The sequence below is a fragment of the Puntigrus tetrazona genome, chromosome 5 (genome assembly GCF_018831695.1).
Source record: "Puntigrus tetrazona isolate hp1 chromosome 5, ASM1883169v1, whole genome shotgun sequence".
Lineage (NCBI taxonomy): Eukaryota > Metazoa > Chordata > Actinopteri > Cypriniformes > Cyprinidae > Puntigrus > Puntigrus tetrazona.
The window spans coordinates 11437142-11463289 of NC_056703.1; the positions used below are offsets into that span (position 1 = coordinate 11437142).

Below are 26148 nucleotides of genomic sequence, written 5' to 3' on the forward strand. Positions count from 1 at the left end.
ATAAACATTATTTTAATCTAAAATATCACAAATACAAAAAGAATACATACATTTCATAACGTTATACATTTTTTTGAAATGTATCTCATGGTCAATAAAAATAATCTGTTTATGATAAATTATGTATATATAAACTAACGTATGAGAAGTGATAGATGAATGTGAATGTTTTTTGCATGCATAAGACAAATTCCCTGACTCACCTTCAGCGGCTCCTCTTCTTCAGGATCCCCAAAAACTCTGGAATGATGGTCCATATTACATTCTTATGCTCAACATGAAACACACAAAGTGTGTTTCTGATCTTCATACTAGGAATATACAGTTCTCTATTTATGTACTTTGTGTTTAAATAGAATAATATTTCGATCGATCAAATCATCTCACTTTCTTTTCTCTAACATGGAAGTCACTCCAGCAAAAGAGGTAGAGAGCGGTTGAGATAGAAAGGCTGGGTATGCAGGGGCAGGGCAAAAGAATGGGAGGAGAAATAATTCACGATGGTCACATAAATTAGTGCTATTTTCATGAACACAGAACCGTTGCAAAATAGCACAGACAAGAGCTGTTTTTATTACTTTAAATTGATCTTGGAATTCCACAAATTAATACAAATATTTTATTATATGTGACCCTGGATCAAAAAAACAGTCATAAAATCTGAAATCTAAGGGTGCAAAAAAATAAAAAATTTGAAAAACTTTACAGATGTCCAAATGAAACCCTTAGCACTGCATATTACTAATAATAAATTAAGTTTTGATATATTTACGGTAGGAAATTACTAAATATCTTCATGGAACATGATGGACCTATGGACCCATACAATGTATCTGGCCATTGCTACAAATATAATTAGTATGTATATATATGTACGATAAAACAAGATTATAAACACAACACTTTTGTCAAACATCTTAGACTTTGTACACAAAAGGCCTATTTCTCTCAAATACTGTTCAAAAATCTGTCCACATTTGTGTTAGCTAGCACTTCTCCTTTGCAGAGATCCATCCATCAACACCACTCTGGGAGAGGTGTTCTCTTCACGGATGAATCCTGGTTTTCACTGAACAGGGCAAATGGCAGACAGTGTGTGTGGCGTCGTGTGGGTGAGCGATTTGTTGATCGAGTGGCCCATGGTTGGGGTGGGGTTATGTATAGGCAATCATACGTTATGGACAACAAACATTTATTGGTGGAATTTTTAATGCACAGATACCGTGACAAGATCCTGATTGGCCCATTGTTGACCCACTCATTCACGACCATCATGTATTATTATGCTGCACGTTGCAAGGAACTGTACACAAATCCTGGAAGCTGAAAACATCCCAGTTCTTGCATGTCCAGCACACTCACCAGACATGTCACCCACTGAGCATGTTTAGGACGCTCTTGATCAGCGTATATGACAGTGTGTTCAAGTTCCTGCCAATATCCATCAACTTCGCAGAGCCATTAAAGAGGATTGGGCCAACATTCCACAATCAACAATCTGATCAACAACCCAGCAAAGCTGTTGCATTTATAAATTTGGTAAGTGTACAGACTACTCAAAATTGCAAATACAAAAAACATTTTTACAAAACAAGGACTATTATCTTCCACAATAAATGTGTGCATATTTTACAGGTGTCCACACGAAATCAGGTAAGATTCCAATGGGAAATAATATGAATATGCTCGGTTTTGGTTTCTGAGCAGCTCTTTTCTCCTTGGACTCCAGATCCAGTGTACCAGAAACAGCTGCTCAGCCCTGCTAACTATGAACCCAACGGACCAATCAAAACATCAAAACCTATCACTGTTCTAACTCTTGGGTCCAAACAAATCCCTACTCTGTTGTGACTCAAGGCACAACAGGCCAATCACACAGTCATTGTACCGAGTCTGAAAACCAGTACCATCATAACATCTCTGTAGAAAAAAACTGATTTCCCTAATAAATAGCTTACAGTCATAAACAGAATTTGCAAAATGTTTATTTATATACACACAAACATATATATGTTGCCAGCTGATCATTTGACAAGCATTTTTTTTTACATTTTGGATGAACCAAAATAAATTAAATGAACATAAAGATCAGTATTTCTCTAAAGACATAAGACATAAATAATCTGATAAACTGGGGATTTTACTGCTTTGGACAAAATGATGAGACTTTATTCAAATCATCACCTTGATCACATGCATTTAAAGTTAGATATTCCCACAATCCATCGAAGCAGAGGCAAACCATGTGTGCAGCAGGAAGAAACAGAAGTCACAATTTCACTCAACCTTTGTCTGATATCAACGCTGGTGTAGGTTAATATAGCTACACTGGCATAAAAGCTATACGAAAGACAAGCTGGTAATAAAACATGAATGCACTCTTACAAAGAAATGTCTAATAAATCTTTAATTCAGTTATTACTGAGCAGGGCCACAAAATTACGTCAGCAGTGTTCCCATGTAATATTTGCCTTTACATTTTGACTAATTGTGTTTCCTGCGTGTTAATGTGGATAATGAAAGCTGCACACCCATCCTCAACAGCATAAAAAGAAAACTAAACTAAACAAATAAACAATGAGGCCAATATTTCCAGGGGTCAGTAAACGGGGGATATGTTTCTTACAAACTTGCATATACACAATCTCTCTCTTTCACACACATACGCACACACCCAGTTCTCCTTAAACCTGGTCTCTGAGTTTGGCCAGTCTCTGAGAGAGCTCATCCTACAGTGACGAGACAAATGTAAAAGCCATTAGATTACATATCTGGCACAAGTTTGAAGTTCGAAAGTTTGAAGTTCTACATTCAAGCATGTGTGTGTAATACCTGTTCTGCAGATGCTACACTGGTTCCCACTGATCCTGTCTGACCTTGAGGAAGCTCCATGTTGAGGTCCAGCCTAAACACACAAATACAGACATTGGTTGTTACCTTATATATTTGTACTAAATTGGGTTGAGTTCATTAACCGAATATTGGTAGCTATTGTCTGATAAAAATCAATAATTTAAGTCATAGTTTAAAATATGATTTAGTAGTAGTAATAATTAATAGTACGCTATTGCCACAGAAAAGTCTGATATCCTTTTTATTCATTCATATATAAATAAAAGTTACTTGAATACCAGATCAGCTGATATTAGAATGATTTCTGAAAGATAATGCAACAATAAAGACTGTAATAAAGCGTGCCATCACAGGAATAAATGTGACCTTGGATCACAAAATCATTGATAAGTAGCACAGGTATATTTGTAGCAAAATCCAAAAATACATTGTATGGGTCAAAAATCATTAGGGCATTAAGTTAAGATCCTGTTCCTGTGGATTGTTGATCCTGTAAATGTCCTACCATACATGTATCAAAACCAGATTCCAGATTTTCAAATAGTTGTAACTTATTTATTTAATTGTATAAACATTTCATAAAAATGACCCTTATGGTTCTGTGGCACAGGGTCACAAATTACATTTAAAAATACATACAAATAGAAAACAATTATTCTATATTTTAATAATGTTTCACAATATTACTCTTTTTACAGTATTCCTGATCAAATGAATACAGCCTTGGTGAGCATAAGAGACTTCAAAAACATCAATAAAAACTGACTCTTACTTTTGAATGGCACTTTTGAATGGTAGTGTGTGCAAAAACCAAAAAGAATCTCAGCATTTTAAATGTTCTTACCCGGCCTCATCCGCCATTTCCATCATCAGAGAATCAACTTGACCCTGTGGTGTAGTGAGTGTTGTGGTGCTGCTCATTGTGTCTTCCATCTGAGCCGTCTGTACGTCCAGAGTTTCAAATTGACGCTCAAATTTATCCATTAGAGCGGAAATCTGACCAATCAGAACACAGGGAATTAATACTGCCAGTCAAATCAGATTACTGAAATAGTTTTTATGAGCTGCTCAATGAGGATACGCCATCCTCTCACCTTCTCAAGGTTCATGCTCTTCAGAGTTGCATCCATTCCCTTCACCACCCCAGCCATAGATTTGGTGACCTGGAAAATAAAAAGAAACGGTTAACTGTTAAATCTAGTGGATAATTTCTTTGGGTATTTCTAGTTTAAAAGGAAAAAGCTGTCTGCGTACCTGGTTCATGGTGACTGCTGTCTGTACTCGTGCGGCAACCGCATCCACTCTTGCGCTCATTCTGAGGAAGTTCACTGATTGGTTCTTCTGGCGAATGGCATTTTCAGCATGTATCCGGGCAACCTCCATATTGCCCTTCTGGATTGCCTAAGTTAAACAGACATAAGCAGCAGTTCCTCAGCATTCATGTAAATATGTTGGGTGATGATGCTACAGCCAAAAGGTACTTTCTCTGGACAGACGTACTGTTTAAATGCCGTTTAATGTGTTCATGTTGTTTGTATGTTTACCTTCTTGACCTTGGCCTTCTCTGCTTTCTCTTCTTTGTCGCATTTCTTGGAGCTACGCTGAAGTTCTTTGGCTGCAAACTTGAGGTTAAACAAATTCTCTGAAGTCAAAAGTCAAGGAAGGACTTAAATAAAAAGAACCGCAGTGTTTGTGTTATTATCTGATACCTTCAACAGATTTTAAAGAGTGCAGGCACTTCAACACTGCAACAATGACATTATAAAAAAACACACCGTCTCGAAACTGAACAAACTAGTCTGACAGGCTGGGCTGAGAGTTCATCTCAACAACACATAGGCGGCGACATCACGTAATTGTATGTCACACTTTTACCTGGCGGAATTTGACGATATTTTTGATATTTGCAACTACCAAAATAATCACTTGAAACTATACAGACTGGGGAAAAAAATAGTAGGGGGGTGAGCTCACACCCTTGTTTAACTTTCAGACTTGTATCGTTTTACATCGCTTACGTTTACATACTAAAATCCATTCTTTAAATCAATCTCTACCTCCACTGAGCACAAAAGAAATCCCGTTTGATAATAACGGCTATATAATACGACCCAACCTATTAGTATATACTAAAATGTTGCCAACACAGAGTTAAACCCATTAATAACTCTCAACAAAAGTGATTATGGTCCCATCGACAAAGTGAATCTCGGGCCCGACCCCTTCAGTCCGACAGGATACTTTCCATGTTAGGCATAACAAACCGGTTCGGCTGCTGGCTGCTGCTTCTTGAAGAAATGTAACGATTAGACGGCAGTAGTTTTCAGTCAAGTCTTCGCCAAGCTCTTCGCGTAGATCACTAACTGCTCCCCGCTCTGTTTGTTGCAATTTTCCTGTATTCACTTCCGGCTTCTCCAAACAACTGGAGTGATGTCACAGTCATGCGCTCAGGTCAGCGATCGCGGTGATGTCACGACAAACAGCGAAGAGAGGAAAAATAACGCGCTGAGCGAAATTCGATCCACTTCTTAAATAGAAATATTTCTAACACAAATAGTACGTATAATACATCTGAGTTGTATCTACATTCGTGTCCTTTTGACTGGTAGAGATCAGACAGAGACTAATCACAGTTTTACACCTTTATTATAAAAACAATCCAAAATGTGTAGAAAAAAAGGACATGTACGTTAATGACATCTAACATCAAGACCATCTTCAATCTGAACAGATCGAGGCTTTGTCAAAACATGACAACGGATCCCTGATACAAAAATAAAATAAAATATTATTATTATTATAATAAAAATAAAAAAGCCATGAGGAAATTAATAGACAAAATGAATTCTAGTCAACTCCTCTAAACAAACAGAACCTGAGGAGGTTAATGCTGAATCTTGATTGGCTGGGAAACAACCTTAAACAGGTGAGGACAAGCAGTTCAGGGCTTGAATGGTGAGGGAGCTTTCCAACTTTCCAAAAATAGTGCAAAAGATGAAGGACCAGAGAGAGAGAGAGAGCGAGCGAGAGAGAGCAAGCCAAACTAAGATTCAACTTATGATCTCTTCAGTTTCTAATGCTTTTTCTTCTTTGTGAAAAAAACAACGGTGAAACATTACCATTGATTACATGATCACATGAGAGGTTTTCAAAGAGGGTTCCTTGTTTAAAACATAACAGCCTTTTCAGTCTTTCATGATATTGGCGTAGAGAGAGAGAGAAAAAAAAAAAGCAAAACAATAAAATAAAAGGTGAGAAAATAAACAGTCTGTTGCTCTTCAGATAGCTTCAATTTACATCACATCTGAACCAGTCAGAGTCCAGGATTCAGACAACACCTCACATCCACCAATCAGCTGCCACATATACTTGACATAAAATGTGCAAACATTATCAATACTAATGTTCTCCTTACTGCAAGATAAGAATGAATCAAAGTGTATCATACAAGAGTGGAAAAATATAAATATATTCTGTAAAAACAGTCTGAAGTGTTTTTGTGTATTTGAACAAGAGAAGGGAGAAGTGCATTTTCTCCTACATTTCCCATAATCCTCCTCGTGCCTGTGCTCAAATGGATGAGGATTACCATGAGTGATCTGGAAGTAGTTAATGCATTTCAGAGGTTGCACCTGCACCAAAATTTAATATATTATTGAACAGAGGTAAATGCATAACCTGATTGAATAGTAAAGTCAAGTCAGTTGAACTACATGGTTAAGTAAGTGTTCTCAATGACCCCCTAGTGTTAAAAAAAAAAAAAAAAAACAATAAAGGGGGGGGGGGTAGGGGAAGCAAGATGGAGAACATGAGGAGAGCAGCACCATCTTTCTGACAGAATAGATTCCTCAGAGTGAAAGAAGCCAGAAACCAAAAGAAAACAGGAGGAGGAGGAGGAAGAAGAAGGATGAACATAGAAAAAGGGGAGAAAATGTGACTCTTTACCGCTCTGGACCAGAATAAGGCAGAGGTGGCTGATTAGTTGATGGCCTGGTAATTTCGGTGGAAGCCACAGAGAAGAGAGAGCACCACAGTCCAGGAAGAGTCATGAACATCAAGTTTCAGAGACGACAACAACAGTAAAAAAAAAAAAAAAAAACAAGTCACAAAAAGACAGTACTAAAAACAAAATCCCTGCAGTATCGATGTAGTGAGTCTGTGTAAAGATCATAAAATGTCAATGTGTCCAGCCCATGAGATGGCTGACCCTTGCACGTTCAGTCATGCGGCGGACTCTTCCAGAACGCGACATTCCTAGATTCAGCGGGTCTGTCGTCGGCCCCTCGTCCTCAGAGTCATCATTATACAGAACTGTCCTTCGACCCTGGTTACGAGTGTTAACCCGCCCTGACTTCGGAGTCCTTTGATTTGACCTCTGACTTACAGTTTTTGTTGAGGAGGAGATGACATCATCGTCTTCCTCCTCCTCCTCTTCCTCCTCTTCCTCATCAAGCTCTTCCTCTTCCTCCTCTGGTTCCTCCTCTTCCGGTTCCTCTTCTTCCTCAGGGTCCTCCTCCTCTTCTTCTTCTCTTTCATTTGCTCGCCGTGCTCGTTTCACAGGAGTTGTTTCCGCATCCCCTTTGCGCTTTCGCTTTGTGTTTTCGACGGAGTCTACTGCCGCTTTGCCTTTCTCTTTGTGTTGTGGGGCTTTGCTGTAGTCGTGATCTCCGCCGTCAGCAAAGCCGCCTGCCTCAGCCCCGCTGTCGTCACTCTCGGATGAAGACGATGAGGTTCCAGAAGAGGACGACGATGCGGATGTCGAGGATGATGATGAGCTGGTGCTCTCGCATTCAGAGACCTCTCCCTCTTCAGTCAACACAGCCCCTCTCCGACGTGAACTTCGACCTCCATTTGGCAGTAAGCCATGGCCACCTGTATATTGAAGCACAGAGAACTAAATTTTTGAGTCGAATTGGAGGTAAAAGTTAATTATTTGCAATATACATTCCAAATTCAAAAGCTTGTTGTTGGTAAGTTTTGTGCTTTTAAATTAAGTCTTACCAAGGCTAAATTTATTTGATCAAAAATAAAAACAAAACAGTAATATTGTAAAACGTTATTTTATTATTTATTATTCTTTATTATTTATGGAAAAGCTTAATTTTCACCATCATTACTGCATCAACTGATCCTTACATAAATCATTCTAATATGCTGAAACATTTATTATCAGTTTGTTTTGTGTAAAAGATACTTTTTTTTTTTTAAGAAGATTCAAAGGAAAAATTTTAAAACAGAAATCCACGAAAAAGTCCTTGCTGAATAAAAGAATGCATTTCTTAAAAATCTCTTAACCCATGCATTTGAAAGGTAGCATATGTTTCTTTGTACACGAGTATGCACCTGAGGATTTGTTTGGTGCAACACGGCTCCGTGTAACTCTGTTGGCTCCTGCCTGCTCTGATGAAGAGGACAAAGAAGATGAGGAGGAAGAGGATGAGGATGAAGAGGATGGCTGACTGTCTTCATCGACTTGTGCAATATTCAAATCTGATGAAAGAAATGAACACTATTTAGAATGCATTTAAACTAAATTGACCATTATTATGATCATTTAAAATTCCATTCCAGTGGTTTATTTTAGACAACCCCAATTTAAGAAAAGAAAATCCATGTCAAACTCCGTTACCTTGAGAAGATTTCCGCAAACGGCCTTTGGGAACCAGGGGTGTTTTCTTTCCTGATTTCTGTTTCCCTTTGGGACTGCAGAAACACAGGTTTAAAATAAATAAATTAATAATAATAAATACAAAAATTCCATGTTCTATGGATTGGACAGTGGGTGTCCATGTTTTACCTGTTGGGATAGGAGCTCTGTAATCTCTTGCTGCAACTGAGTCTCTGTTGACTCCTACGTTGATTCTGAACTGCAGATTTATAGTCTGAGATTATAGGAATGATCTGATTCTCGAAGAACGCTGAGAGACTCAGAGTCATACTGTAGATCTAAACAACAAACAATATCAGAGTCATACTGTGGATCAACTGTAAGGCCTAAAGCCACTCTAATTAATCTAAAATATAATTTGTTCATGTTAATTTTCAGCATCATTACTCAAGTCAGTGTCACATGACCCTTCAGAAATCATTCTAATATACTGATTAGGTGCTCTAGAAATATTTTTTATTATCATTACTGAAAAGAGCTGCGATGCGTAATGTTTTTGTGGAAATGGTGATATATTTAAAAAAAAAAAAAGTAAAAAAAAGTCTCTTTCGATCAATTTAATGGGTCTTTTCTAGATAAAAGTATTTGTCTTTCAAAAAGCCTGAAAATGAATACACCTTAGTAATTAATTAATTGTAATGTCTGTGTGTGCTCATTTAAAGCAAGTGTGTACATTTAAAAGTGAGTTCTGATCTTACTCGAGACTTCTTGTTGGGTGTGTAAGCCTTTGAATTACTGAAGATAAGCCGCACGTCTTTGGCAAACTCCATGGGATTCTCGTAGTTCCCACCCGTCAGGGTCTCAGAGACCGTGCCTAAATCCATAGGAGTGTCTATAATATCCCGATAATCCTGATACACACACAGAAAGAGCAATGAGGTCGGAATAATTTCCAACATAGAAAATAGGAAGTGAGAGGCATAAGGGAGTGAACAGAAAATTATGGCAACTGTGAAAAAAAGAAAAAGAGCTAAAGTACTGGTCTCAAATTCAATTCCTGGAGGACAGCTCCAACCCTAAATCAAAAACACCTGATACAGCTAATCAAGGTCTTCAGGATTACGATTACTAATTGGAGCTAAACTCTGCAGAGCTCTGGCCCTCCAGGAATTGAGTTTGAGACCACTGGTGTAGAGGGAAGAATGAGCTACCGGGTAGGTGAAGAGGTCGACAGGCTGGCGAAAAGGCTCTGAATCAGAGCTCGCTATCATTCTCCTCAGAAGGTCTTTGCACTGTCCGTGCCATGCGTTGATATCCAGGACCACTCCACGCTTCTGAGGCACGTTATTGGACCTCTGAAATTGTGGAAGAGATTAGAGAAAGCATACCTGGTACCATGAACACTTCATGGTAAAATAATTGAAAGCTGAACTATCTCACCCTCTGACCAGTGGAAGTGCCAGGAGTGTCCGAGTCCACTTCCACAGTCTCCTACAGAGAAAACAATGAAGAGATGTTTAATATAGGGGTCTCTAATCGTGGAGGGCCAATGTCCTGCAGAGTTTTGCTCCAACACAGTTGCCTGGAAGTTTCTAGTGAATTCTGAATACCTTGATTAATAAGGGTTGAAGCTGAAGTCTGCAGAAAAGTGGCCCTCCAGGGACCAGCTTAGACACACCTGACTTAAGGCTAAAATATATAAAGCAGGCCTAAAAGTTTTGTTACTGTGGTTCTGGGTCAGCAGACCATACTTGCTCAACACACACACACTTACCTCTTCCTCTTCCTCGCTACTGTTTTCACTCTTCATCTTATTGTAGAGATCCAAGATATCAGTACAAGTCTGATCCCTGCAGACACACATGTACATTAACAGTGAAAATGATAACTGAGCTCAGCTGGAGAACCAGAGGGATAGTAGCGAATATGAATGTTTAAATGACTTCATTTTCTCTGACCTGATGAAACGCAGCAAGACACTGCTGACCGTTTTGGCTGCTTTGACGATAGGGCTCTGTGGTTCGTTAAATGTTCGAGCGTTGTGTTCAATGTAACGCACCTCCCACATTAGCGCCGATATCCGCCTACACATAAAGAGACATGTGAGAGACTCCAACATTTGTATTTGTGAAGATCTAGAGGACACTCACTTTGATAATGTTTGATGCTGTGGTCAGTAAGCTAAAGGATAGTGCGTACCTGTAGAAACGGTGCACTAATCTTGTTCTGATGGCACTGAGGTCAGTAAGATAGGCCACAACAGTGCAGTACAGTGGATATTCCCTCAAATCTACAGCGCAGGAGAATGCCTTTGCCACATCTGTAAAACACACAAGAATAAAATTTAATTCAATCAAAACGATATTAATTTAAACCTTTCCACGTGAAATTTCTAGTGTCTAACGCACATTAAAGGTCCACTTAAGTGCCTTAAAAATGTACATCATTATGTGGTGTGTTAGCCTATTGTCTGATCATTTTCATAAATATACACCATAAAAATATATATATATAAAAAAAAAGAAAAATTAACCATGATTATACAAAATCATATTGGTAAGCCATGGTAAAAACAAATTAAAGGTATTGTGTATAATAATACGAAATAAATGTTTTAATACATGACATTTACATCACAAAAATATCAGGGCAGTGACATTTATTTGATACGAGGTAGTTAAGCCCCATCATAACTGGGTTGTGGTGCAGGCAGGACAGGACTAATGACAGCTCACTAAAGTGTATGGACTGAATATATATATATTAAGCTTGATATGTTTCACAAGTTGTATATCCATAACTGCTGTTAAAGTTCTGATGTTGTGTGCTACCTCTGTGTTTATTTAGCAGCATTTACATTTTAAAATTGTCTTTTTTTGCGCTTCCTTCTCACTGTTTTTGCACCAGTGTGCCCATTTTTTTTTCTCGTCTAGGGCCCAACAACCCTTTGGGCTGACACTGGATTGATTTTTAATGAAAAAGTTAATTTCTGACACTAATTCACTACCCTTCAAAGTTTAGGGTCAGTTTTTTTTATTAAGCAAGGATGCATTTGACTGCTCAAAAATAAAAAGCAAAATCATTAAAAACTCTCTACTTAAAATAACTGCTGTTCTTTTGAACTTTCTGTTCAAAGAATCCTAATGTATTAGAGTTTCCAAAAAACTGTGTTTTTTAACATTAAGAATTGTTCTTGACAACAAAATCACTACCTAATTTCTGAAGAACCATGTTACAATTTTTTTTTCTCCCCTGGTCAAAAACGTTATTTTAAATTGTAATGTTTCACAATACAGGTCTGACTATTTTTATTTTTTTTTAATGAATGCAAAAACCTTATTTCATACTTTTGTTTTTAATTTTCTAAATAGTATGCAATTACAAACCTGAAGCACAATCTCCTAATTTGCATGTTCGTAGGTAAATAATTGCCTTAAAAGGTCTTTTCTCAACTAAAAAACTATTATTTTCCTTGTATGCATTAAAAGGTATTAATAATTATGGCTTTCAGCGGTGATCCTAGTTTTACTTTGGTAGTAAAATGGACTTGAGTCATAAAATTTAATTTGTATTGGTATTCTGACAATGCTGGTCAGCAACAAGACATGTAAGAAGACCAATAAAATTTTTCAATAAATCCTGCAGGTAGTTTTAGGTGGTTTGTGTGCATTTGCCATACCGAGTGTTAGCAGCTGATCTATGGCTGTGATGACTCTCTCGCACTCGTCATCTCGTGTGTGCAGCCCCCACTCTCCTTCCTGAGGGGTGTACAGCAGGGCCTGAAGCTCGTCCTCTGTGACTGGGACGCTGCCCCCGTGCTCCTCTGGAAGTGGAGCTGTAGACGGTCAATCACACAATTAGACATGCCAGAATGTGACTGGCAGATTTAGTGTCAGATTTTAAACGCGTCAATACCTTCTTCATGAATGGGCTCTATATCCCACGGACTCATTTTCTCCCTCTCTCCATTATCCCACCTGCAAAACATACACCAATTATACATATTTACGGAAATAATAAGCCAGTGGTTTAACTTTGTACTTTGGTAGAGATCAAATTTAAGTACCTGACAATGTAGCACTGAAAGAGGCTGTCTGGATAGTCTGATTGAAACGGCTCCTGACACTCCACCGAACCAAACCACCAAGCATCATCAATGATGCTCCTAAAATGCTGACCTAAATACAGATATTCTCAGCTGTTATTCAGTACTCATGCTATTTTACGAACATAATAAATATATTTGTCTTTACCATGGCAACAATCTAAAAATCAACAATCTATGAGGCCAATAACCCTAAAGCAAGCTTTATAGCACTTTCTCTGCAGTAAATAATGTGTTCATCGATGGTTGCTTACTGGCCCAAATCAAAAGAACTTAATCAACCCACCTACGAGTCTCTTTTTTTGCCCTTCTTTCAACATAAATCTATGGATTTTTTTCTCTCTCACTATCTGATCCACCAAGTAATGATGCTCAATCACTTAAAGTGAAAACCCTCCTTTTCTCAACAAGTCACTTTCATTTACAGCAAACAAACTTGGGTAGAGGGTTGAATAAAGATATCAGGGACTCTTGCAAATACCACAGAAAAGCACAAACCAGGCTGCCAGTTGCGTTCTTTGGCCTCATTATAAAACTGTTGTAGCACCAGAAAGTCAATGACATCGGGCATATCATGATACCTAAAAGAGAGACATAGCCATCAACTCATATTCATGATCAAAAACTATCCTAATATTTCTTTTAAATGTATTTATCACAATTTAGTATTCATAGTACTGTGTTATACTGTTCCAACACCAACAGTAAATAAATAAATAAAAATATAAGACCATGTGCTTGTGTGATTGTGAGAGTATAAGTTTACATACTTCAAGCTGAAGGATTCGTTGGTCATTTTCCCTGAGGTGGGGTCCAGGAGAGCCAGTTTGAGGCAGCACAGAGTGGGCGGCCCGACTTCATATTTAATACCCACTACCTTTACAGACTCCTGATCCTAAGAGAACACACAGATAACATACTTTTATGTTCCTGTTGGTCTGGATGCAGAAGGAGCCAACCACTGTAATGCAAACTAAATTAGATCTAATAACAAGCAGGAATGGTGATGAAAGAGAAAAATAGCCCTTTACCCTGAGGTTCAGGCGGTTCCAGGGCTGTTTTTGAGGGTTGATGCTGTAAGCTTTGGCACGACATACGGCTCGGACATATGCTTGATGACCCTGACGGAAATATATCAGCTACAGAAGAACAAAGAAAGAGCAATTGCATAAAGATGTGCATGTATGATGAAAACGTTTGTACTTACTTTTGGTTATGTGCCTACATTTACTGCAGGTACTCACCTCATCTCCCATTTGAGGTACAAAGGGTGATCGTCTTGGAATGGTCTCCATGATCCAAGATGGGGGCAACCATTCCTCCAGATCACCAGCAGGCACAGACTAAATACAAACACACACATACACATTAACACAGTAGAAAAAAACATGAATCTACAGATGAATGATAGATGTTTGCTCACCCTCTGTTTAGTCTGTTTAGGTTTCTTTTTCTTTTCAGTGCGTTTGCTTGATCTCTCAGCTTCTTCTCCCTGCCCCGTCCCCTCCTCGTCCTCAGAGCTACTGCTCCCAGCAACACGAGCCGGCAGCCTTCTAGTTGTTCGCTTTGGAGGCTGAAGGTTGATTCCTGCATCCGCCGTCCAATCAGAATATTCACTAGAAGAGTCACTATAAACAGAAAAAAAAAAAATTCTTAAAACGTCACTCACCACTCTGAAAGACTACTAAAAATTTACATTTAAAATTAAAGATTAAATTTAGAAATAGATTAATTTTTTTTTTTTTTAACAATGGTACCATCTACAAATTGAACTTTACAAAGAGGTGTCATTTGTTAACATTAATATAACGGACATGAACAAACAATGAACAATACATTTATTACAGTATTATTCATCTTTGTTAACATTATCTAATAAAAAAAACACACTCATTGTTACTTCATGTTAGCTCAACGTGCATTAGCTAAATGTTAACAACTTATGATATTAATGAATAAGTGAATGCTGAAATTAGCATTAAGATTAATAAATGCTGTAGAAGTATTGTTCATTCTGTCTCACGTTAACTGATGTTAACTAATGAACATTATTGTAAAGCTTTTCCATTTAATATTTAATATTGATCTAAATATATTTTTGCTGTTACAGCTGTCTAATTCTGTACAGAGTCAAAATCACAAAAAAATTAAAGCTTCATTTAAACAACTTTAAGCCAGTTCTAGACCAAAATGAAATGTTAAATAATGTGATTGGGTTTAAACCTGGAGCTACTGTCATTTTCCCACTGAGCTTCACCATCAGAGGACACGTCACTGTTTTCATTCTGCTCCTCCTCCTGCTGGGTGCACAAATTCAGAAACATTATTTAATATTTAATTAGGCATTTTAAAATATATAGCAAATTATATATATATATATATATATATATATATATATATATATATATATATATATATATATATATATATATATAAAAAAAACAGTTCATCAACACTGTCTTACCTCCACTTCACTGTCGGACTCTGCCGCACTTTCCTCGTTATGCGTGTACGAGAGCACACTTGTGCTGCGTCTCCTTTCTCGAGTCGAGCGGGTCTGATACGTGTGCCTCCTCTGCTGAGGTCTGCGCTGAGGCCTCCGTAACATGCGACCACTTTCTCCCACCGGCTCACTCTACAGACAAAGAGGGAGAAAAATTTGGTTTAGGTTTGTACTGTGTACTTGTGTATGTTATGTGTCTTCATGTGTATAAAACTCACTACTGTTGTGGGTGCAGATTTCTTCTTCTTGTCAATGTTGTAGAAAGACCTTTCTACCTCCCCTTTAGCACGCCTACTGTCTTCCATCACTCTAAATGTACACAAATACATCACATCAGTCAGATGTGTTGAGTGTTAAAGCTCTCAAATCTCCTCAAAGTAGTACAAGGCCAGTTTAATGCAGAAAATCATGTCAATTTAAAAAGGGATGTCTAGCGAATTATTTTAATACAAGCCTTAAACAACTACTGCACAACCGATCACACTGGAATAAGATTTGAGATTTATTTTAGCCATGATTTAGCCATGTTAATAATAATAAAAAAAAGTAAATAAAAAAACTGGTTTATTTAAAAATACACTGTGTTTTTTATTATTTTTAATTTTTTAAAATAGATTTTAGGTTTACATTAGCTCTACATAATATATAGGATAGTATTAGTGTTTCCCAACAAAGGACCAGATAAATAATTAATATATATTTCTAGATTAAAAAAGGGAAAAATAGATAATGTAAATGAAAATAAATAACCACATAAAATGTGAAAAAAAACTTGTGTGAAAAATGTGATTTGAGAACCACAGCTATGGATCATACTGCTATTTTGTCATAAAGGCATTTAAGAATAAATTTCTGTTTTTGGTATTTTTGGTAATATTGCTCTATCAGTTGTTACTGCTGTTTGATTAGAAAGCTGCTCAATTGTGATACCTGAATATCCCAGACTGGACTTCATTAACCACCACGCGGCGGCTCCATGCCAGGAGGTCTCTCTCAGTGGCGATCTGGCTGCGGGGAGCATTATTGTGCATCTGCCGTACACCCTCAACTTGTCCGCTGCGTCGCAGCCCAACGTTAGGGGGTGACAGAGGACCACCTGCCACCTCAGCACCTACTGATCAACAGCTTTAAATGTCACAACCTCTAAACTAGCTTTTACATAAGTGACCTTTAAGCCAACTAATGTCTTAAATGCACAATAATTTTAATGTAACACACAGAAAATACATAAGATACAGTCTGCATTTTGCCCATTCAATTGTTTTATAGAAACTGCAATGATGTTCTGGAAAATTGGTTTATGATACATTTTAAAAGGTTAACTGTGTGTTGTTCTCACCTGTAGAATTTCCTGAGTTGAGTCGCTCATCTTGCTGGTGCTGGAGCTGCCTAATCAGGTCATCCAATGGGCTTTCTTCCTGAGATTCATCTGCAGTCTGCTGGCCAATCACCTGCTCAACCACTTCACCATCACCTAAATTAATTACATTAAACAACATTCTCAACTAGTTCTCTAATAAAAGGATGACTATATATGGCTTGCTCAAACACAGGGAGCTTCTTATTTAATATGATTCACTTTAGCCATGTAGTGTGTGCAAGGCGCTACTGAGGTTGTCACATTCATAGTATTCAAAAGAAAATAAATTTATGCTCAAGAGGTTGGCCTGCTGAGCAGTCAGACAAATGACAAGGGAAGCATTTCTAATGCTATTGCTAGTCAAAAAGATTTTTGTTAAATAAATATTTTTTATAAAATGTAATTCAAATATATCAACATTTTTTAACTGCAGTAAAAATGTGTTTTCACTCCACCATTGACATTGATATCGAGAATAACATTTCATTGTGTAGACCACTGAAATTGTGTTACACAGTAGCTACAGACTGAAGGAATAACTATTACTACAGCAAGAAAATGTATGTTAATGATGCAGTAAAGCTTTGTGTTATATGTTATTCACCATTAGCCATGTAGCCGAGCTGTGGCACAAGCTGCTCTTCTTTGCAGTTTTCTCTGCCCGGCACCAGGCGTTGGTAACGAGGTGGGTGGGGGTTCCCATCTACATCCACCAGAAAAGGTGGAGGCATAAGATGGGGTGCCTGCTGCGTCTGCTCATCTAGAACAAAGTTATTGGAGTCCCGGATCAGTGGCCGGAAATCCGTATGGAAGAACATTTGGTCTGGAATCTGAAAGCAGAATGTAGCGTTGCAATGAGAGTGGTTTCAATCAACTGCACAAAAAGCATAGAACTCTACGTATCTTGGACACAAGCGTACCTTTTCATAAGTCTGACTGCACCCAAATCCGAAGATGAGGAGATGACCGTGAGAATCTGTGCAGGCAAAGTGCTGCCCATCCACAGAAAATTTACAGTCAAACACAGCACCATGACCCTGGCCTTCAATCTAACATAGAAAAACAGAGAGTGAAAATAATTACATTTCTATCAACATTTGTCTAGTTACAGTTTAAGAATTTGTTGTTGATATAGATTTTCCATTTTTATATTTATACTTTTACGCTTACCTTGCTGCCTTTGATAAAAAAAAATGCAAAAAAACCCCAAAACAAAACAATATTGTTAAATAATATTACAGTTTAAAATTCCCCTTTTACCAGCTATGGAAATGTGACAAAGTAACCCAGTAACTTTGTTTTAAAAAGAAAAACAAAAAAAACAAAAAACAAGCGCATTGATTTCGCTCCTGTTGTGACACTGCAAAGTGATCTCATTATAATATTACCACCCCTAAATCTGTTTATTTCCACCATCCTTTTGATTTTGACAACGGTTACCAGTTCTAATGCCATGTTGAAGGTTTGAGCAAAACATGCTAACTGTTCTGTCATTGGGTGCACAGATGAGCAGAGAACGCTAATTAGATTCCTAGCCAAGGAAACAAAACTGTATATTGACGTTGTAGCACAAATCTAAAATAAACTATTTGTTATTAAAGGTTTATCACCCTGTAGTTCAATTTTGTTGTTGGCTTAGTTTTGGAGTTTGTTTTTAAACATGTACAATGATGAGGAGAAGTCTAATAATTATAATAATAATAATTTTATACATTAATGAGAATGAGCCTAATATCGGAAAGCTCATTTGCATTTAAAGAAACAGGCACTGAGCTTTCGTTTCCATTCAAAATTATATAATAAACGATCTGTAGAGTATTTTGAGCTGAAACTTAGCTGACACATTCTACGGACACCAGAGACTTATATTACATTTTCATTTTCATTTCCACTTCTTACCCTAAACGTTTGGAAGAGTAGTGTATATGAAGAGGGCATTTGCAAAAACGATATTGTCACACATTACTCTTCAAAAAAAGCATGATCAGAACCCGAGTAGATAAATCAATTTTAGTGAATCAGCATGCTGTATTCAAGTCAGGTGACAAGACTACTTTCACTTTGAAAAGACACACTAGCTGAGAGTTTCATTAAAGCTTACTGAAAGTGATCGAGGATGAATGATTTCACCAAACTTGATAAACCTGTGGTGCCTTCTTCAAGGCATAAAAGGAAAATAAAAGCTGAACAGAACGCTTTCACAGAACCTTGCAAAAGCAGACTGTTACAATGGTGAGGGAAAAGCTGAGTGCATTGTGTATAATCATATCCATACAATCTCTGACAACCACCACCACCACCTTCGTCAGGCATCTACACTGCCATCTGAGATTACAAAAGTTTTGTTTTTTTTACTGTGAAACATGACGTATGAAGTTATCGGCTTTTGCCAAAAAATAACTTTTGGAATTATTTCCTTTAACTATAAAACAAACTTGTAATATGTGTGAACGTTGAAACTGATGTTAGGTCATCTCACCATATTGAAGAAATTTCTGATCTTGATGCCTTTACTGAGGTCCCAGATGAAGATGTTACCATCATGACCAGCTGATAACAAGATTCGTGAGTCAAAGGGGTGTGCTTCCAAAACAAACACCTCATCATCATGACCCTATGAACCAAGGAACATTTGCATGAATGATCGATACACAATGAGCAATAAATCATAGAAAGCGCCTCTTTCTATGCGCCTCTCTAGAATTACAAAACAGGAACCCAAAAGAACAGACTAAATTCTGCCTCACATACCGACAGCACATGTAGTAATTGGCCATTTGCTGAGTTCCAGACTTTGAGGATGCAGTTTGAAACAGCTGTGATGACGGAACGATCATAACGATCCCACGCAACCATAGTCACCACCAACTTAGTCGATTTGTCATCGCCTGATATCACAGCACTCCTGTGAACACAATACATATGTCCACACAGATGTTTAAAAAAAAAAAAAAAAAAAAACACAAACATCAGAAGGACCAATTACATTTCATTTTTTTCAAAAGAACAATTTTAACCTTAACGTAATTAGATTTGGTTCTAATTGTGCTAAAGAAACCCTGCCTGCTCCCACAATTAACATATATATACACACACACTGACCCTGGTAATCTGGTGGTCATGTCCAGAACGATACTCTTCCATTCCTGCTGTTGGTAATGCCAAATCCGAGCTGTACCATCCCGACTACCACTCACAAACCTGAGACTGGAATCAAAAGGCAGCCAAAACACAAACACAGAGTTAAAAGCAGCCAGAATTAAGAAAAAGGGTAAATCCCAATGAACAAACACAAAAAGGAAGCACATAAATGCTAATAACATACCTGTCTGTGTTATTGCAGAACTGAATAGCTACAACTTTATCCTGTAACAGAAAAACATTGACACTTCATTGAAATCACTTATACTTCGAAGCCAGCTCAATATACATTCATGATCAAGTTTACATTTTTAATATGTTCCTCATTTTCCAGGCTATAATACAATTTCTGCTTTTTCCGGCCATCTCTCTTATCTTCTTGTCTGCCTACTGGCTTATTTCTCTCCACCTCTTACCGTGTGGGAGTCCAGGTCAGAAAACTTCACAGGCGTCTCTGTGCCGAGGTAGTAAACTCTGATCATGTGATCTGTCCCTCCAGTGGCCAGGAACAAACCCCCTGGAATCAAATAACACAATATTTTAACCTTTTATTTACCGTCTGATCATGAGACTGATACTATAATGAATAAACATAAGAAAAGCCTATGACAACTGATCAGAGAGTTGGAGTGTGAGCAAACACACCAGAGCTGAAGGAACTGCAGGATATCTGAACTCCGGGACGAGAACGCTCCATAAACTTCACAGGCCGTTCACTGCAAACACAAACACATGACTTGTTGCAGATTTGCTCTATATAAATACATTGAATTAATGACACGAGACAAAACGAGTAATTTGAAATGGACAAATGACACTTACTCAAACTTCATACTGAGTGAGTTCCACTGCCAGAAACACACCATCCCATCAGCTCCGGTGGTGGCCAGATGCCGAGTGAAACCTAATGCTGATGGAGAAAACTGCAGAGATAGAAAGAAAGATTCCTTTAAACAGAAACAAACTTATCTGAATTAATAGTACCAACTGAATGTTTGGTGAGCAATGTAATTGAGATTTATAAAAATAAGTAATATATTTCTTCATAAAAAAACAAAACAAAAACATGGTTAGCTGTGTTTGCATGGTTTAGGTTTTTGTAATTATATTTCATTATAAAAAATATATATTATCATTAAAAAGTAGATTTTCAATAAATGGAAACTAATATGTAAAAAGTAACTAAAATACTAATATTTATTTAATTTCTTTCATTCAAACATTAAAAACAGCATTTGTTTTAACAGGTGGAAAATCCAAGAGCCCTAATGATTCTCTTTTGACAACAGTCAGTTTGTATGCTTTCTAAGACACAGTACCATGCTTTACTCACACAGTGACTTTATAAAGAACACTTGTCTTCACACACCTGTATGGAGGTGATTGAAGATGTGTGCCCCTGCAATACAGCCACAGGTGCACAGGTGCGCAGACACCACACACGGACGATCTTGTCACAGCTGGCGGAAGCAAGGAGTGTGTTCTCGAAATTCACGGTCATGTCTGAAATCTCTGCTGCATGTCCTCGCATAGTGGCTAAGAGACGGCCATTATCCGTCGCCCAGATCTTGACTAAACAGTCATCAGAACCCTGACAGAAACATTAATAAACCTTGATTCCACACACACATTAAAATATATCATAAAACTACTAAATTACAAAACTGTGTTTCTCGGCTTGCTTTTTTATCAACAGAAATATCGGTAACATACTTTTTTTACAAGAAAATTGGGCCCAGATGCTAAATTTATTTACCGTAAAAATGCGCCGCCCAGTGCGGTCAAACGCCACACAGTACACTGATGAGAGGTGGCCCAGAATCCTTCGATGCATCTTCATGTGCTGATAGGTATATGAGGGGAGGACATGGCCAAACCGAGCCACTCCTGTTTTTTGGCGAGCACCCATTATTGACACTGAGCGGTGAGATTTAAAGAGATTACAATCAACTCCCACCACAAAATAGAAGAAACGATAGCTGGGCTACACTAGAGGACATTACTTGGTCACTAAATCATAACATACTAACATCCGGCATTAAGCTAACTAGACACAATATTGAAATATGACTTGACAATCTGCTGCACTTAAAAAAAAAAAATTATAATAAAATGGAAAAATATAAATTAAAATGTAAACATTTGCCATCTAAAGGTCACCTTAACACTGCAATTCAGCAAATTTGTTTAACAAATAACATAGTGGGGTATCAATACTATGTTAGTCACATGTCTTCATGATACCAATTCTCAGGGCAAAGTTCACCAAACAAGAACTTTGAAACGCAGTAAAATTTGCACGATCACATTTGCATACATACATAAATGTAAGTCAATAGAATGGTAACTGCAGAGTGACTGGTCTTTAATGTTGCAATAAAATTAAACAGAAATTTTTCATTTCATTCAAGTGTTAAGAATTACCGAAAGAGAGAAAAAAAATGTTGGAAATTCAAAATGAATGTGAGCTTGTAGTCGATTGTGGAAGATTTAAGTAGACTTAAATGATTTGACAAGTTTTACAACATAACCAAAGAGAAGTCAGGGCCTGTATTCTTAAAGATTCTAAAATCTTCTCAGAGAGCTCCTAATTTGGCTTAAGAATTTCTAACTATGAGCCTTATGCTGATGATACACAGGGCGTCTTTTTGAGCAATGTTGGCGGGCAATTTTAGGAAATGTTGCTGCTGCTGTGAGACACAGGGTCCAATACTGATAAAAAATTATCCAGATTTGTTACCCATTGTCAACTGAAAAGTGCTTTTTTTGAGCAGTGTATCACCTTAGCTTAAAAGTGATTCAAAAATAAACTAAAAGCAACTCAGCAAAGAAAAGACAAAAACCTTTATATTAGTGAGAAGGCAGAGCTGACCACGTTTCTAGCTATGACAGTCTTTTAAAGACTTATTGGTTGGTTGTCCAAGAAGGAAATAAAAGAAAGCTTTTAAGAATATTGTCTATGATAAGCCTTTGCTTTGAAATTACAACCATATTTTTTCCTGTTTTATCATTCTCTCTCAACACTAGGTATATACACACTCATTTATTTATTTATTATGCTGTCACACTTAATGTTATTTTATAGGAATTGAACGGCGACAAAATACGTTTCTGAAAGTGTTGTAACTGTTTGGGTGATTACTTTTCTTACAGAAGGTGGTGACAGACCCAAATCATCACTGCTGCATAGTTGCAGTTTTACACTTGCTAAATGTGTTAATGTAGTGATTACTTCCATTTCTGGCGCTATGGCATTTCTGTGCGGTGTCAGAGTTAGCGTGTCACTAATAAGACTGACAACAAACATGACCTAATGTGTCTTATTAATTCATTGTCATGCATTGTGCAACATATTTTCCTCCCTCTTCATGTTTCTTACTTTTTGTCTACTGCTAAAAGAAACTTAAGTGTCTTAAAAATCCTTGTCTGTACTTCTAACAATTTCGGACCTTAAGACCTCTTTTAAGGGTTAAGATGTTGTTAGAATCACTTTTTTCTTTATTAGGATCTTTTCTTTAATTTTAAGAAGAAAACACCCAAATTCGTGGCACGTGGAGATTTTTCCAGATGTTTTTACCATGGGTTCAAATTATGACATTTTAACTGAATATTACAAAAAAAGGGAATGGGTGACTTTTCCTTGAACTTAATTAGCCATCATAAATTTTCATTTGGAAAGCAGGGATTCCCTTCATGTTAATAAATGCACCACTGACTCCTTAAACTTAACTTGTGTTCAGCAATGCCAGAACACTGCGCAGCATTTCAGCGGACAGGACTCACCTATATTTGGTGGTTTGGCACAGTTGAGAGATGGTTCTGGGGGCCGTCCCCTGTGCAAGGCGACAACTGCAGAACCACTCCATATTGTATGAGAAGAACCTGAGAGAGAGAGAGAACAACTGTTAGTCAAATATTTATCTGTGTTAGAGGGAGAGAATTAATGTAAGGGAAAGTGTTAGTGTGATAAAGTGCGCTGTTCTCTAATCCTTGTTGATTCTCATTGTTCTCTGCTGTATAGCGACTGTGTGCATCTCACTTTTTGCTGTCCGTAGTAATGACTGTCGCCCGCTGCCCAGTAAACTGTGGACTCCAGGAACACTGGGAGGAATGTGTTTATCTATCAATGGGCCGATCTGCTCACACACACGCAACAGGTAATCCGCAGGTATGTGCTGATTTAACAAGACCTAAAACATACATAGAGGTATTTGATAAATAAACTACAAGAAGCACAGGAAAGTGGATTTGCATTATGGAAAAAAAAACACTCTGCAGAAATTTAAATTAAGTTATTTAACAGATGCTTTTCTCCAAAGCAACTTACAAATGAGGACAATAGATGCAATAACAATAATATAATACAATTGTTGCGACAAGTCTGTTAGCCTTACACAGCAAGTTTTTTTGTAATAAAAAGAAAACAAGTAGATAAAATAGAAAAAGTAAAAGGGAGGGTACTTTTTTAATAAATAAAAAAAATAAACAAATAGAATAGAAAATGAATAGGGAACATCAGTCTTTAAGTTCGTTTTATTTGACCAAAACAATTATGCTCATTCCTAAAAGACCACCCTTTTCTCTACCACACACACAAGTGTCCGCTTCATGTCAGCCAATCAGAAGTCTTCTCCACCCATCTTCCTAGTCTCTTAAGTAGCAACTGACGTTTGATTGGCTGCCGTCTTTAAGTAACGCAGCCACCCACCAATCGCCTCTCGCTCTGTTTGCACTGCCGTAACGCCTCTGGCCGGCACGCACAAAGCCTTTCATTTCAAAACAAATATATATATTTTTTTATCTTAGATCCTTTTTTAAACCTTTCCCACACCAAAAGCAATCCTCATGTAGATCACAGATAATGTTGCTACCTCGAGTACGGCTCATTTGATTAAGCGCTTTTTTTCAGTTTTATACGCTGTAATGTAAGTGAGCCAAGCACCTGTGAGAGTTTGGTTCTGAATTCACATGCGTGAGTGTGCGATAGAGTTTATTTAATCTCACCCAGTCTTCAAAGCTTCGCTTAAACTGCTTTCCATCCCAGCTCCAGCGCTTCGGCATGATCTAAAATACAGCGGGGGGAAAACACACCACACGCAGGATTTAGACGCACAGCGGCGCTGGCATGAGAAGGAGATGCTGATGTTGGGATGTTAGAGAGAAAAACGGGGCTGAGTGGGAGAAGAGGGATGAAACTCACCTCGTATTCGTGCAGCTCCTGCAGCAGCATCTGCAGAAACACGCAAAGAGGGTTACACACAGCATAACACACACTCACCGCTACACGCCGACACTCACACGCCACTATCGGCCTCACCTGAGCGGATTTCTGACATGGTCCAGACTGCAGGAATCTGGCGATCAGGTAATAAAGTTCTGCAGAGAGAGAAACACAACAACACCAGCCGTTAGCTTTAGCTTAGCCTAGCTTAGCCTCAAAGGCTAATGCTAAAATACTGCTTAAAGTTTTCCCAGCGTTAAAGACGCTGAAGGACCGAGTGCTGCCCACCGGCTTCAATCTGCGAGCACGGTTCCGCCGCCATGGCCCGGTCCAGGCGGTGGGTGGAGGTTCGCGGGGAGGTCTCCGCTTGCTAAAAGCGGCCTGTGCTGTATTTGCTCTCAGCGTCTCGGCCTGCAGCCGCCGCTCGTGCTGCTTTGTTTGAGCGCCCCCGCGCGGCGACAGTGCGCAGGTGCCCCGCAGTACCGCGAGCATCCGCCAGCGGCGCACTGAGAGCGCACAGGTGAGCTCACCATTTCCACGGCGGACATTTTGCATGGCGTACAGTTGGGTGATTTATTGAACCCAACAGCAGAACTGCTGTATTGCAATAAATGGGACTTGTTTCATGTTTAACATCGTCCCATCGACCACAGGTCGCGTGTGTGGGAAAAACACAAAATCTTCGCAATGTCCCATACTACAATTACTGTGCCATATACATATGTGTTATGTAAGGTATGGTTTCATAAATATTACGTAATACAATTATGTAAGATGCATATATCGAATACATTTTAAAATACAACCATCAAACCTTTTAGTTCTTTAACTAAATGCTTGATGGATACAGAAATAATTTATTCTGGGTTGGTGAATGTTTTTTTTTCTTCAACATTTTCTTTATTGTATGTTTGGGTCTATAATGTGCATCAAACCTCTGATTTATTACAATAAAGTTATTCAAATGTAAACAGGTATGTTTTCTGTGAAGCTATGAAAAGAAGAGGCTCAATAGAATATTTATAGGCTGTCAGTCTGTTGCCTCTCAGATGATTCAAACTTGAGAGGTTAAATGCTTCTGTTCATTTATCAACTACAGACATAGCAAGAGTCAGAATCATAGCTTCCAAAGCTGTCTGAATATATTTATGTGCACTTCTAATGACTGGCAGATGCTCTTTCTTCATGCTCTCATAAAATTACCTGATGACTGTTTTTTCTGAACATTTTTCATGCTTTCTTTCCACTTTATCTTAGAACTTTTTTATATCTATAAATGTGTATTTAGTGTATCACGTTCAATAAAAAAAAAAAAAAAAATGAACGTGATACACTAAACACACATTTATAGAAGCAA

The 26148-nt window shown here is 37.9% G+C and overlaps 2 protein-coding genes across 3 annotated transcripts; both read right to left on the reverse strand.

Moving 5' to 3' along the window:
• Window positions 1-1967: 1967 nt before the first annotated feature.
• Window positions 1968-5280, reverse strand: chmp1b (chromatin modifying protein 1B). The gene is made up of 7 exons (XM_043239809.1): window positions 5095-5280; window positions 4398-4495; window positions 4108-4254; window positions 3948-4016; window positions 3698-3849; window positions 2833-2905; window positions 1968-2729 (listed from the first exon to the last, which is right to left on the reverse strand). The coding sequence occupies exons 1-7, from the start codon at window positions 5108-5110 to the stop codon at window positions 2685-2687; spliced, it is 600 nt and encodes a 199-aa protein (XP_043095744.1). The 5' UTR covers window positions 5111-5280; the 3' UTR covers window positions 1968-2684.
• A 200-nt stretch (window positions 5281-5480) lies between these two features.
• On the reverse strand, window positions 5481-25620 carry brwd3 (bromodomain and WD repeat domain containing 3). Of its 2 annotated transcripts, none has more exons than XM_043239803.1 (40): window positions 25080-25620; window positions 24888-24946; window positions 24771-24800; window positions 24575-24634; window positions 23610-23760; window positions 23354-23452; window positions 21327-21487; window positions 20940-21161; window positions 20393-20493; window positions 20216-20286; window positions 19987-20087; window positions 19755-19795; window positions 19532-19636; window positions 19181-19334; window positions 18909-19043; window positions 17350-17478; window positions 17034-17259; window positions 16409-16543; window positions 16000-16183; window positions 15288-15378; window positions 15031-15201; window positions 14790-14866; window positions 13990-14194; window positions 13811-13909; window positions 13598-13705; window positions 13337-13461; window positions 13065-13147; window positions 12528-12639; window positions 12377-12438; window positions 12141-12296; window positions 10661-10781; window positions 10420-10545; window positions 10236-10311; window positions 9902-9952; window positions 9673-9816; window positions 9220-9372; window positions 8651-8799; window positions 8483-8556; window positions 8197-8343; window positions 5481-7725 (listed from the first exon to the last, which is right to left on the reverse strand). In XM_043239803.1, the coding sequence occupies exons 1-40, from the start codon at window positions 25111-25113 to the stop codon at window positions 7031-7033; spliced, it is 5223 nt and encodes a 1740-aa protein (XP_043095738.1). In that variant the 5' UTR covers window positions 25114-25620; the 3' UTR covers window positions 5481-7030. The 2 variants fall into 2 exon arrangements, with proteins under 2 accessions (XP_043095738.1, XP_043095739.1); XM_043239804.1 differs by having other exon boundaries at window positions 16000-16180; window positions 25080-25618.
• Between the last annotated feature and the right edge of the window lie 528 nt (window positions 25621-26148).

Coding starts and splice junctions, on each gene's coding strand:
- chmp1b (XM_043239809.1), bottom strand. Junction 4,017..4,107: donor CAGCAGTCACCATGAACCAG/GTACGCAGACAG, acceptor TTTATTTTCCAG/GTCACCAAATCTATGGCTGG. Junction 2,730..2,832: donor GTGTAGCATCTGCAGAACAG/GTATTACACACA, acceptor TCGTCACTGTAG/GATGAGCTCTCTCAGAGACT.
- brwd3 (XM_043239803.1), bottom strand. CDS start 25,113: ATGGCGGCGGAACCGTGCTCGCAGATTGAAGCCG. Junction 23,453..23,609: donor ATTACTACGGACAGCAAAAA/GTGAGATGCACA, acceptor TCTCTCTCTCAG/GTTCTTCTCATACAATATGG. Junction 13,462..13,597: donor GGAACCGCCTGAACCTCAGG/GTAAAGGGCTAT, acceptor GTGTTCTCTTAG/GATCAGGAGTCTGTAAAGGT.